The sequence below is a fragment of the Hoplias malabaricus genome, chromosome 11 (genome assembly GCF_029633855.1).
Source record: "Hoplias malabaricus isolate fHopMal1 chromosome 11, fHopMal1.hap1, whole genome shotgun sequence".
NCBI classification, from domain to species: domain Eukaryota; kingdom Metazoa; phylum Chordata; class Actinopteri; order Characiformes; family Erythrinidae; genus Hoplias; species Hoplias malabaricus.
Window position 1 is genome coordinate 19,236,872 of NC_089810.1, and position 12,795 is coordinate 19,249,666.

The 12,795-nt window shown below is 36.2% G+C and overlaps 2 protein-coding genes across 5 annotated transcripts in view; both read right to left on the reverse strand.

Annotated features, from left to right (window-relative positions):
• Window positions 1-4,171, reverse strand: part of fgd4a (FYVE, RhoGEF and PH domain containing 4a) — a 66,385-nt gene extending 62,214 nt beyond the window's left edge. For both annotated transcript variants that reach the window (XM_066684239.1, XM_066684237.1), the window contains exon 1: window positions 3,875-4,171. In XM_066684239.1, coding sequence (XP_066540336.1) covers window positions 3,875-3,980 — 106 coding nt within the window. In that variant the 5' untranslated portion in view covers window positions 3,981-4,171. The remainder of the gene's footprint in view (window positions 1-3,874) is intronic.
• Window positions 4,172-6,285: 2,114 nt separating this feature from the next.
• The window catches only part of bicd1a (bicaudal D homolog 1a), a 55,903-nt gene continuing 49,393 nt past the window's right edge, over window positions 6,286-12,795 (reverse strand). The window contains exons 8-9 of one of the 3 annotated variants that reach the window (XM_066685452.1): window positions 10,755-10,840; window positions 6,286-9,192 (exon numbers count right to left, since the gene is read on the reverse strand). In XM_066685452.1, coding sequence (XP_066541549.1) covers window positions 9,081-9,192; window positions 10,755-10,840 — 198 coding nt within the window. In that variant the 3' untranslated portion in view covers window positions 6,286-9,080. The remainder of the gene's footprint in view (window positions 9,193-10,754; window positions 10,841-12,795) is intronic. The other 2 variants (XM_066685450.1, XM_066685451.1) reach the window with 2 other exon arrangements.

Below are 12,795 nucleotides of genomic sequence, written 5' to 3' on the forward strand. Positions count from 1 at the left end.
ATTTAAAAGGAATATACACAATCATGTTGCAGGACATGCAGCTCTACTTAAAAAGGTGAAGCCAGGTCTGTGACCCTAGGGTCACAGTCAAGTATAAACCAGCTGTACATCATTTTAGTAACAGCCCCCATCTATCGATCACATTGTTGTTATTTTACTTGTTCTCAGAGATTCATTTTTTCATATTAATTTAGCATGATATGTCTTTATTTGTTGACAGCTATACAGGAATTTTAAGCAGGCATAAAAAAAGGTTTAGGAATTGTTGGCTTATGCTGGCTGTCATATTTGATGTACATATCTGTCAATGCCAACACACAAACATTTAAATATTATAGCCGTAAGGATTAAATCAACCTGTATTAGCAATACCAATCAATATTTTTATTTTAAATATTTTGCATTAAATATTTGATCCAAATCTACTAATTCAGTCAATGTCCATTCGTTGTTATTTCGATTTGTTTCTTTCTCTTGTAAAGTTACCACTTTGGAGATACAAGGTTTACACAATGTTTGTGTATAGTTACAAATGCAGTTCTGTTAGTGTAGTTGCTCAGTGTGGTCAAAATGCTCTGTTATAGAGTACAGTTTACATATTAATATTAATGCAATAATCTGCAGATACTGACATTATTCTACATCTCTAATATCAATATCTCTCTTTCACCTTCATGTAGAACCTATGAGACAAGTCTCTGTTGAAGAATGAATAATTCCAACAAATATATTGATAACAATAAATCACATAATATATAAAATCGAGAGAGAGAGAGAGAGAGAGAGAGAGAGAGAGAGAGAGAGAGATTAACATTTAGCTTCATGGATGTCATGTGTGAAGTTTACATTGACCTATTGTTGGAAGGTATGTGGTAGATCTTTTGCATTGCTGTTAATAATAACAGAACGTTTCACACCACAGTTGTAAGTATTGGGCTGACACTGGGGCAATGTGTAATACTAAAATCAAAACTGAGATATACTTTGAAAAGTTGACTTGCCGTATTTAAAATTTGAACATGCAATGACTTAAATGCACTTGACTCAAACCTGCGTTACACAATTTTTCACATAATTTAAATTCTGTATATGAGACCAAACCCATTATTGTCAGTGGTGAGTAAACTAAAAGACAAAGACAGAGTACTGGTGTAAGACTTCATGAGTGACACATGAGTGTCAATTCCATGCATCACTGCAGCCAAAACTGATGAGCCAGCTCTCCGAACAATCCAGTATTATCTACCTTTAGCTTATCCATTCCAATGCAGTGACTTAGCCCAAACTAACAAGCGCGCGCGCACACACACACACACACACACACACACACACACACACACACAATACCACTAGGTCCAAAATCAGAAAACAAAAACAGAACAGACTATGTAAATTCCTATCAAAAGGTACAACAGTAGTCTTCAAGAGCCGTTGTTAAATGCTTTCAGGCAGATGAGGCATACTTTTACCATTACACAAACAATTCAAACGTGTAAAGACAACACAGGATGCACAGATTCAATGGAATTTTAAAATATATGTGTATTAGAACCAGGTATAATTAAGTCACCTGTAGTTAGGGAGCATAAATACAGCCCTTTTCCTTATTTGCAAAAGTGTAATTTCCAAAATGTAAAGCTTCTTTAAAATACAAAAGAAAATATACAACAAATATACATTTGAATCATATTAAAACAGACATGTATATTATCTATTATTGCCTGAAATTACTGAAGATCAGCCAATGTGTTTTTGAATTTCAGCCACTGAATCCAACTTTAATTCCGGTCTACACCCAAAAATTATTCTCCCACACGCACCCACACTAATGTGCAGTAATTACACATTAAAAATGCTCTCTGTAAACTGGTTGTTCCTGGAGAGACGAGATGGGTAATGCAAATGGTTTCAAGGTTTATCAGCATTACATTAAACTTGTTTCACTTGAATTTATTTCACTCATCATAAAAGAATCCTGTTTTCTTCCTTGTTTCATTGTAATGACAGTCACCAGAACACAACATCTGTGGCTGTCGGTAAAGTGGTCTAAGAACGTGTAGGCACTAAATCTCAGGGTAACTGGCACATTCTCATTGGACCGTTTACATCCAGAATTCTTCACATCCGCCACTGGGACTCCTTTGCCCCTCCCTCATGTTCTACACCTTATCTCCAAAATCTAGCCTCCAGTAACCCTTGCAGTTTTTATGGAAGTTTGGTGTGACAACATTCAGAGAGTATTAGTGAATACTGACTGTGCTTGATCAACTACTTTAAACCTCTAGTGAATAGTGAATACTCAAATAGTAGACTACTGTAGAGCTATGGAAAGAGACAGGAGATAAAAAACAGGACTAAGTGTTTTAGTAACTAGTACAGACTTGTCTCCAGGGTTGCATGTACAACACAGGGCTCTATAGGCTGTTGGAAACATGGAATTCCCAGGGGATTCTTGTTGCTTTCACAATTATATAAAAAATTACATAATCCATTAAGTTTGTCCAATCATTTTGATAAAGTAACCTTTTATTAAGTTACTTCAACATAACTTATATAGAGATATAACTATTCTTAAACTATACTGTGTAACAAAACACTCAGTAATGAGTACTCAGTGATATTTGGACTGAGGTTATGATTAGTTTTAGATTGAGGACCAGCATGGGGACTGGTTTTGGTTCAAGGTTATGTCTGTGGTTGTAGGATACTGGGTTGAATGTAAATTAAAATAAACTTAAGCTGTAACTACAAATCCTTTACAAAGCACTATGCAAATACAGTTCAAAAGGTTTTTCAATTTCACTGATGGTCAACAAATGGAATCATAGACATTCCTGGATACTAACAGTAAGATGATGCTGTACAGGTGCTTGTGTTTATGAAGGTACCAAAAACAAAGATTTCTGTCACCAATACATAGCCTTAAGGACCAGTTGTGTACCTTATAAGGGCTTTCCCAAAGGAAAAGTGCATATAAACTGATCGACTGATTGATAGTTACATTTATGTAGCATTTTCCGAGACAGGTACAAAACTTTACAATTTTTGGGAGTTAACAACCACCAAACCTCAGCATCCATTGATGTTACAGCAGCCGTCACATCAGTGATTTATTTGAACCAATTCATAACTTAAAAACTTTAATATGAAAGGAATAAACAAACATAAGTAAATGCAGGGTGCACTGAGTCAATGCAACAAGTCAATGAGTCAAGTATTATAACCATAGATGCCATAATTGCAATCAACATTTACTGAAAAAAGGTCTTTTGAGCATATCACACCAGTGACTGGTTAGTGCCTAACTTCTCAGAGTGTGCTTTCCATTTGTTTTGTTAGAGTTTGGGGACCTAAATTACCTACAAATTGACTGTATTAGATGTGTCTGGGCAGACGTCCCCATGCAGCAGCTCCTGGATATTTGACAAGACACTGATTTAGCACAGACCTTTACTACAGCTCCATCACCTGCAGTTTTAAATGTAAACGATATTGTTTATAATTAGTTTGATCAGAAGAGGTGATAATTCTACATGATAACCCTTTCAATATTTTTACTCATTATATATTAACCTTCATATTAGACACAAATACCCTTCATGTGTTTGTTTTCATCAGGTTTTGTTGCCATTATCTCTGAGACGGGTCACACTGACCAGGGGGATTTAGCACTTGATTTGAGACCAAAAACGTCCTAAAAATGAGAGAAGAACGTAGATTTAGTTCATAACTGACTTGAGCTTTTATTTTACGGACGTAAACAGTAATTTTACGCGAGTATGGGTATACTACTATCAACAACACCAACCAACAGCTGTTTCCCAGCTCACAACTTTAACTTTAGTTCAGTGCCTATGTACCGAGCTCTGCTCACCTGTGAGTTCTTCGTGCTTTTCGCCCTCTCCTCCACACGGATTAGTTTTCCTCCTGAAGGCAGTTCGCCTAAACTCACCCATGTCTTCGTTAGGTCGCTCCAACATTGAAGAAGACTTGCAGTTCCTGCTGAGAAATAACTGATACAGCTCCGTCGTCAGCAACAAAAAATGAATACAAATCCTACCGGTGGTTATATCACCGAGAATGTAAACGCCTTCGCAGAAATTTAAGTTAGAATTCCTCTGTGTACTCGTTAATAGTTCCCATATTTGCTCTAAATAAATTGCTGAGTTCATACCACTTCCCAGGGCTCTCAGTACACTTCATCCGATTATCACTCGGATCACCTTGACTGCTTTTGACCCGCCCCTTAATCCCTATTGGTCTACTCTACTGTTATGCAAACAGTGATTGGCTCCAAATCTGCGCTTTCTTACTCGGGCACCACCAGCACCCAGTTAAAAGGTTTCCGTTTACACTCAGCGTCCACGGGTTTGTGGTGAATTCAGCTGCTTTAGTTGTGCTCATTGTGGACACTCGACACTGAGGTTCAGTTGTGTACACACATCTTAAATAACCTGAGCATTATAGGAACTGGGACACTGGGGCAACACTCAATACTAAGCGTTGGCTAAAAGAGTAGAAACCGCATCCCATTTTGAGCTCAAGATCTGTGGAACTGTTCTGAGGTGAAATAGAGCAACATCTATATAAACATCTTAGATGGGGTTGCGTTTGATAACTGAAACTAATCATACAACATCAGTACCTGGCCTCACTAAAGTTCTCTTGGCCGACTGAAAATAAATCTCCACAGCAATATTCCAAAATCTATACAAATTCTTTCTCTGAATAGACACTATTTTACAGTATTAAAAGCATTCTGATGCTTCACTTACCAGTGGGAATAGGAATAGGAAAAGATCCCATGCTGATGCTACTTTGGGTTTAGCACTGCAGACATTGTAACCTTTGGAGGAGCATAGAATTCCACCCCCTCCCTCCACCCTCCCCCTTAATTTCAGGACATAGCTGTAAAAGTGATTTTCAACTGTACAACTGTAGGGTATGAACATATAACGTTTTACCTAGTTTCCTTTCATTTGCATAAACCCAATTCACAATTTACAGTGGCTGAAAATACCCAACACAGCAAATACAAAACTACAGAAAATGAATGGATTTGTGTAACATAAATTAGGCACAGTGTAGGTGTAGGTGTAGAACCCATTCATTAAAGACCTACATATTTCACTACATATTGACCACTTTGGAGTTTGTTTTGATTACAAAATTATGTAATGTCATTGTCCATCAAATCATTGTCAAATTCCAAAACAAATAAAATAAAAGCCCAAATTGCAGGGTACTTAAAACAGCAAAGATAGACAGCTATTAGCTTAAACAGCTATTAACTATTCAGGATTGCAACAATCATGTTCACCTCTAAATGTGTTAAAAAATAAATAAATAAAATCTTCTAAAAACTTTCTGATCTTCTACAACATCTTCATGATGACAATATTTGGAAAGGTATATTTTTGGGGGTTTTATTTTAAATGGACTTCCATGCACGTAATACTTTGAGTTTAATAAATAAATAAAAAAATAAAAATCCACACAGTTAAAGCCACAGGATTAAAACCACTACACATGTTAGGATGGCAGGGATGGGTTTATAAGGCAACAAGTAAACAATCAGTTTTTGAAGTTGCTTTTGGAAACAGGAAAAATGGAAATTACATTTGAGAGACTTTATGCTACAGTTGTGGTACTGGACCAAACAGGCTAGTCTTTGCTGCCCACAAGCCTCAACGAGCCTTGGGTCATTGAGGCTTGGGTCAATGGCTATGTCACCAGTTCACAAGTTGCTCTTCCTTTTTGGATCACTTCTGGTGAGACACTAACCACTGTATACTGGGAACATTCCACAAGACCTGACATTCTGGATATGCTCTAACCAAAACATAACGGACATTGTAATTCAGATCCTTATGCTCTCCCATTGTTCCTGCTTCCAACATATCAGTTTCAAGATGATCAGTTTTATTCTTTTCACATCTCATTGGTTTTAATGCTGTGGCAAATTGGTGTATTTTATACCTTTAAAATCATACTATGTCTGCATGTAATGGTACGTTTTAGTGAGTTAAAAGAGGAAAACCCACATTCAACCAGTGATTAAGGGGTCAGTCATAAATAGTTTAAAGTGTAGTTTCTTATCTCTCACATGTTCACACAATGTGATTGCTATCTTCAACCTTTCATACTTTCCTGGAGGTGACCGAGCCCTGGCAGGTACCACCCCATGGTTAATTTGTCTCTTTATATTTCTAAAGTCTAAGGGTTTTAGATAAAGCTAGCTTATGCAAATATCCACGACGTGCCTGGAACAAAGAGTGACTGTTCACCCACATTACACTCATCTTCTGCTAGAATGTCTCTGACAACATGCAGAAGTGAATCTTGAGTTCCAATTTTATTTCATGAAGAAAGACATAAACTGTGACATTACTGATCAGTTAATACACAAAAGCACACACACACACCCACACCCACCCACACAATAAAGGAATAATAAAATCATTATGTCTTGCCATAACAACCAGGCCTTCACCAGTAACAAGAAGGGTGATTGTCCTATTCAGTGCATATCACTTATATTCCCTTCAGATGCACATCAAGAAACAACAATATGTCAAGTGTAACACAATCAGCTTATAGAGAAATGATAAAAACCCCCTTTCATGTAAACTAGGAGATATGGTACCAGAAGAACCTATTCGACTGAAAGAAGTGGCTGAATAAGACCATTGATCTTATGACCTCATCACAGAAACGCAAAGTTGTTCCACTTCCACAACACACTTTTATTGACTGAGGAAGTTCAGAGTTGCAACACTTTCTTAACTTACTGACTGTTTCATTTCTCGTAGCATTCTATAAGAAGTATCTGCTGGTAAATGTAACAGCATAATGAGACCAGAAGAGTAAAGTATTACTGGAGCATATAATTCAATGTATTGTGCTTAGATTATGGGAGAGAGAGAGAGAGAGAGAGTGAGTGAGAGAGAGAGAGAGAGAGAGAGAGAGAGAGAGAGAGAGAGAAAGAGAGAGAGAGAGAGAGAGAGAGACACGAGCCCTGCCCCAAATTTTGTCTTAAGCCCCTCTTTTACTCTGAAATGCAGAATTTAATGATGACAATGAAGGATTAACAACTAAAACTGAACTGGGACAAGATGGATAATATCATTTCTGTAGTGAATTTTCTTCATATTAGCAGCTGTTATACTGACACCTAATGGCCTGAACTTATATTTTTTATAAATATAAATATTTTAAGTATAGCTGACCCACGTGGGGACAGCATTAAATGGTTCATTCAAAGTCAAACAAACGAACAAACAAAAAAAAACAGCTTTTCTTGCAGAGCTTTCAAAATCATTTTCACAGCCATGACAAAGATAAAGATAAACGATTCAACCACATCATGTCTCTTTCTTTGTTTCTCTATATGGTTCCTAATTGGTTTTAAGTGTGAAACATCATTAAACGGCTGTGTATTTTTAGCAGTAACCTTAGCCATAGTGTGCTGGGATGCACTTGCAAGATGGATGTATTATGTACTCAAAGGGGGCGCTAGTGAAAATGCAAATGCTTTTTTTTTGTTTTGTTTTGTGACTTCAGCAGAAAAAATCATTACACATTACCAATACAGTATAGGACCATGCTCCACTCTGGCCAGCAGCTCACACACTGCCCTTTAACTTTTACAGAACTACAGTTTCAGCTCTTTGATTCCTACTGGACACCACCTCAACATTAAAAAAAGATAACTTAAGTATAAAATATAATATTTATGATGTTGTATTGCAAAATGAACATAAAAATGAACAAATATACCACAGGAATCCACTTTGGGTTAAAAGAAACCCAACTCAACAATGTTATCAGTTAAGCAAACATTAAAGTAAAAGAAGTCACACTTAAAAAAGGTCAAACCCAAACATCACTCGGCCACTGCAGAGAAAAACATAGACCTCTTTATACACACTGCCACTTTTACTATGAGCTGAGTCGTCTTGCTCTAGTTCACAATCAAGGCAGGGTTTTATAGCATTAATATCACTGTTCAAAGTTTGAGGGAGCATTACATCAAACACACTCTCTGCCATTTTTATTCAGTTATGAGACTGAAATTATATTGACACTTAGAGGCCTGAACATATCAGAGATTCTGAACTAAACATGTTTTAAACATGGCTGTCTTCATATGAGAATCCAACTCTGTGGAGCATAGATTCTTTCATGATCTACAATGCTATTAGAAGCATCCTCCTGTGTGATTTGCACACAGAAAAATTATGTAAAAATAATAAATAATCACATTCCTAAATACTGTTGTTGGTAAAAAAAAAAAAGACAGACTGCTCTGTTAAGACTATGAAGCTTTCAGGAAACAGGGCCCATGTAATTGGGCTTGTTGTCTAAAATTCAAAATATTTCTCAAAGATAGTTTACGATCACTGCACAAGCTGTGTTGCTTTTCTAACCACTCTTTTTCTGCAATACACTCCTGGCCTGTTACAATCTACTCTCAGTGCAGGTTGTGGAATTTTCATATTATTAATTTTTTAAAGCAAACATTTTTAAAGGCAAACCACATGAAAACATTTCACCAAATATTTAGTGGCTTTTAAAAGTTTTTTTTTTTAAATTTCTTGAATAAAAACCAATATTTTGATTACTGAGTTGAATACGTTTTGAAAAAGGTAAAGATAAGATAGCATCCACAGCAAAGATGTACCTTTTAGCTTCAAAGAAAATGTAATATCAAACAACAGAAGATCCCGCACAATAAGATTCTGCAAATAAATAGACAAGAATACATAAATAAAGAGATCAATAAATAACCCATAAATAGACCATTATTCCAGGCAATTATACACATTAATTCTCTCTCTTTCACTGGGAATTCATTATTAGTCTATTTTACAGGGAGAATGAAACAGTGCACCTTGTCTTGGCCCCTCCCTTCCATGAGTTAAAACGGGCGGGTCCTTCTGAAGTCATACGATGTACAGAAATAGGAGCACCTGATTTGATGAAAATTGGATTGACAGATGTGTCCCTTGGTTTATCTATGTTCTTGTTCAAGTCGGGGAAGGGACAGTAAAAATGGTGTGAGGAGTCTGGGGTTGGGGCTAGGGGCCAGGTAGAGTAGACTGTTGTGCCAGACAGTGGAAAAGGTCGCAGGGGGTCCGGACGCTGGCTTCTTGTATGTGGTCCTCTTGAAAACTTATCACAATATTAGGACTGCCATGAGTGAGGTAGGAAAAAAAGAGAAAGAAAGGAAAACAAAATGATTACAATGATTAAAAGATTAATTATTAAAATGTATTAAAAATTTAAATAATTATATGATTAATTATTAAAAGAGAAGCCTCCTATAATATGACTTACCTGGTCAAAAATTATTTTGATACATAATTCACCATGTATTTTTAACATGTAAGACATTATACATGATAAACACTCATATTAGTATCCTAACTAATTATTATGGACACAAACAAGATACCCAGACAAAAGAAATTCTCAAGACTCTTTGAGAATAAGTAAAATTAATATGTTACTTTCAGCACAGGATGTGTTTCCTGAGTTCGACAAAGCAGGGCGGGCTGTGTTAGAACTGTGATACTGTTGTATATTAAAGATGAAGTGGTTGAATTGGTAGGAAACGGTAAGAGTAAGCCAGTTTTTGAATAAAATACCAGCTTTAAACAAAAATGCCATTTTAAAGGTTTTTAGAGGAAGCTCTGAGGGACAGATACACTGATTTGCAAGCTAAGACTCACTAAACAGAAATGTACTCTCATTGACCTACACATACCACTGTTTAACATGGTAGGAAATACATCTGTGTGCACTCAAGCATGATTCTGTGGCCAAACAGCACTTTTAAGAATGCTTAGTGTCAAGTACACAGAGGTATGCAAAAGATTAAGTATCAGTTCTTCAAGAAATGAGAACAGTAGAAAAGTAACATGAAATGCAACACTGCATTTCACTAAGTATGTACAAACATTCTTTTGTGTTGTTGCTTGGTCTCTCAAAAGAAATTAGTGAGTAATTATTTGTTTTAACGGTATGCCAGTTATGTGTCAGACATTGTGCAGTGAGGGAAATAGATACTTTGTTCTGTAATATACTTTCAGGAAATAAGGGAACAATAACAAATAGAGCACATCAGAAAAAAATGCTTGATAAATAGATCTTGAAAAAAGGTTAGACATTAGATAAATTAGTGTTTTTCACCTGTGACCTCAGGGAAGAAAATGTAGACTATGACCCCTTTAAGACAGCATATCTCTGCCGTTATTCATTCATTAAGAAAAGGTGTTTTCCTTTTATTACGAGAAGACAACATTCAAATCGATCCGTTTCAGAGACCAGACCTTACAATGCATTTTGGATTACTAATAGGAAGAGAAGCAGAACAGACCAATTCTTCTAACTGAAATGGGGAGGTGTGGAGATGTTCTGACTGACTGCAGATTTCTTAAAAAACTGAGAGCAAATCTCATTTAAAGAATGGAAGCTGGAAAAAATACAAAGAGTGCACTAACATTAAATAATGGAAGGTGGCTTATGACTAACCCTCTTATTATTTTTCTTTAAAAACTGAAGTGATGTCAGGACAGTGAATGTTAGTTTTGCACGATCACTAAAAACCACTCATGAAAATAGTGCCATGTAGTTCATTTCACTTTTTAAGATTTTCACTGTTACTACTACTACTGTAAGAACTGGCCTGAAAGCAGTCTGTCTATTTCCAGTGTCTTTTGTTGGTGGAGTTCCTCCTTAGGGCAAGTTACCTGCGGCCTGTGGGCACTCTGCCTCGCCTCATTTGTGGGGAGAGTGACGGTATTGAGGCAGCAGGCTGCTCACAATCTACGAGAGACTGATAAATTAGACAGATATACAGAGGGGTGACAGTCAGGGTTAGTGACACACACACACTAGGACACACACACCAGGAATGACTTATCTGAGAGAAACAGGAAAGACGGTGTCTCAAGTTAAATCAGCTTTTTAAAATTTAGCTGGAGGAACAACAGTGTAATTTTAAACGAGTAGTTTAGTCAAAAATGCTTATGCTGCTAAGGTACTAGCATATTATATTAGCAAATTAAGAAGAGAGTTGTGTTTTAGTGAAGAATATGAAAAATGAACTGCCCTTTAACAAGACTGAATGGTGAATAGCACATACAGTGCTGTGCAAAAGTCAGAGACCAACCTGTATTAATTTCATTTCCAGGTAAAAGCAATTACATATTAGTTGTTAATTTCTAAAGGGACAATTCCCTTGCACAAGGAAGTGAAAAGCCAAAAGAAATAAATAAAAACCAATGCAATATCAAATAAAAGAAAAAGAAAAACAGAATTATGATTCCTAATACCAGGCAACACCTAATAAACTACCATTAACAGATAAATTAAACTGGAGAAAAAGCAAGGTCCACTCCAGTCTCAGATCCACAGGATCCACAGGAGTTTCTGTCTCCGGAGAAGTCAACTCAATGATGTGGGTCTAAAAGGACATGCAGCAGCCATGAAGTCATTGCTGACGAAATGAGACAAAAAGAAAATTTGCAAATAAAAAGGAAGCTGAACAAAATAATGGACCGTCCACTCTAGAGGCCAGACTTTACTTCACTTGGATGCTAAGAAACACAATATGCAACCAGCTCTTAAACCTGAAATGTGAAGAAAGGTTTCTGAAAAGAATTAAAGCTATAATAAATGCAAAGTTTGGACAAACCTAATATTAAAAAACACAGTGTTAAATATGTTTTCTTTATTTTTCCTGATGCTAAAAATGAAAGGTTGTCTCTGACGTTCGTACAGCATAACTTTATGTCCTGATGTCACATCATGCTAAATAGAGTTAGAAGCAAATGCAGTAAGAGATTAAGAAGGGATGCACTCAGATGGAAAATGCATAGTCTCTGTTAAAAAGCTAATTTCCTCAGATATGAATGAACAGAATATTATGTTGCAGTCATAAAAAATGAAAATGATAGATTTAATGGCAGTAAAGACACACAGGGGAAATCTCAAAACACAACAAGGACAAACAGTTTAACACATTTACAACATATTAATACATGGTAAATAGTTTTAAAGCCACTGATTCAGTATGGACCACAACCAAATCCTGTATCTCCATTGTTTTAATACTTTGGAATAATTTAAAAACAACAGCTAATTTGTACAATGTTGTACATATATGAACAAACAAGTAGAAATGCTCTAAAACAACTTCTTCTCTTAACCCCAATTCAAAGTTAAGAATGGTGTTTTGCTCATTTTCTTGTAAAGTTACCATTTTTTGGATACAAAGGGCGGCAGTGTGTGAGGAAAGAGGATGAGACATTATGAAAAAGAAACTGTTAACCTTCCTTGAATATTCAGCCTCTTTTGGGGGATTTATGTGGCAGCTACTATTGCGTAACAGAATTTAGATGCATATGACAAAGCATGTTTAAACAAGTCTGTCTAAAAGCGGCATATTTAAACTGAAATATAATAAACGGCATATTTAAACTGAACTCTGAAAGCGTGAAGAGATTGAGCTTGTGTATATGAGTATTAATCCACAGTCGTTTGCTTTAACAGCAGATCCATTTTGTCTGTTATGATTACTGTTGATTATATAAAAGAAGGCAGTGCACAATAGTGGATCAGACTGGTTTCCACTCTAATTAGGCCTGAGTTGGGCAACATGATTCAGACACACCACTGCAGCAAAAAAAACTGCACAAGTAAAAAACTAGCAATGTACCGGATATAGGAGAATTTTGCATCAAACTATCACCTAGCTATTAATTATGTCAATATTTTGAAAGAATGACA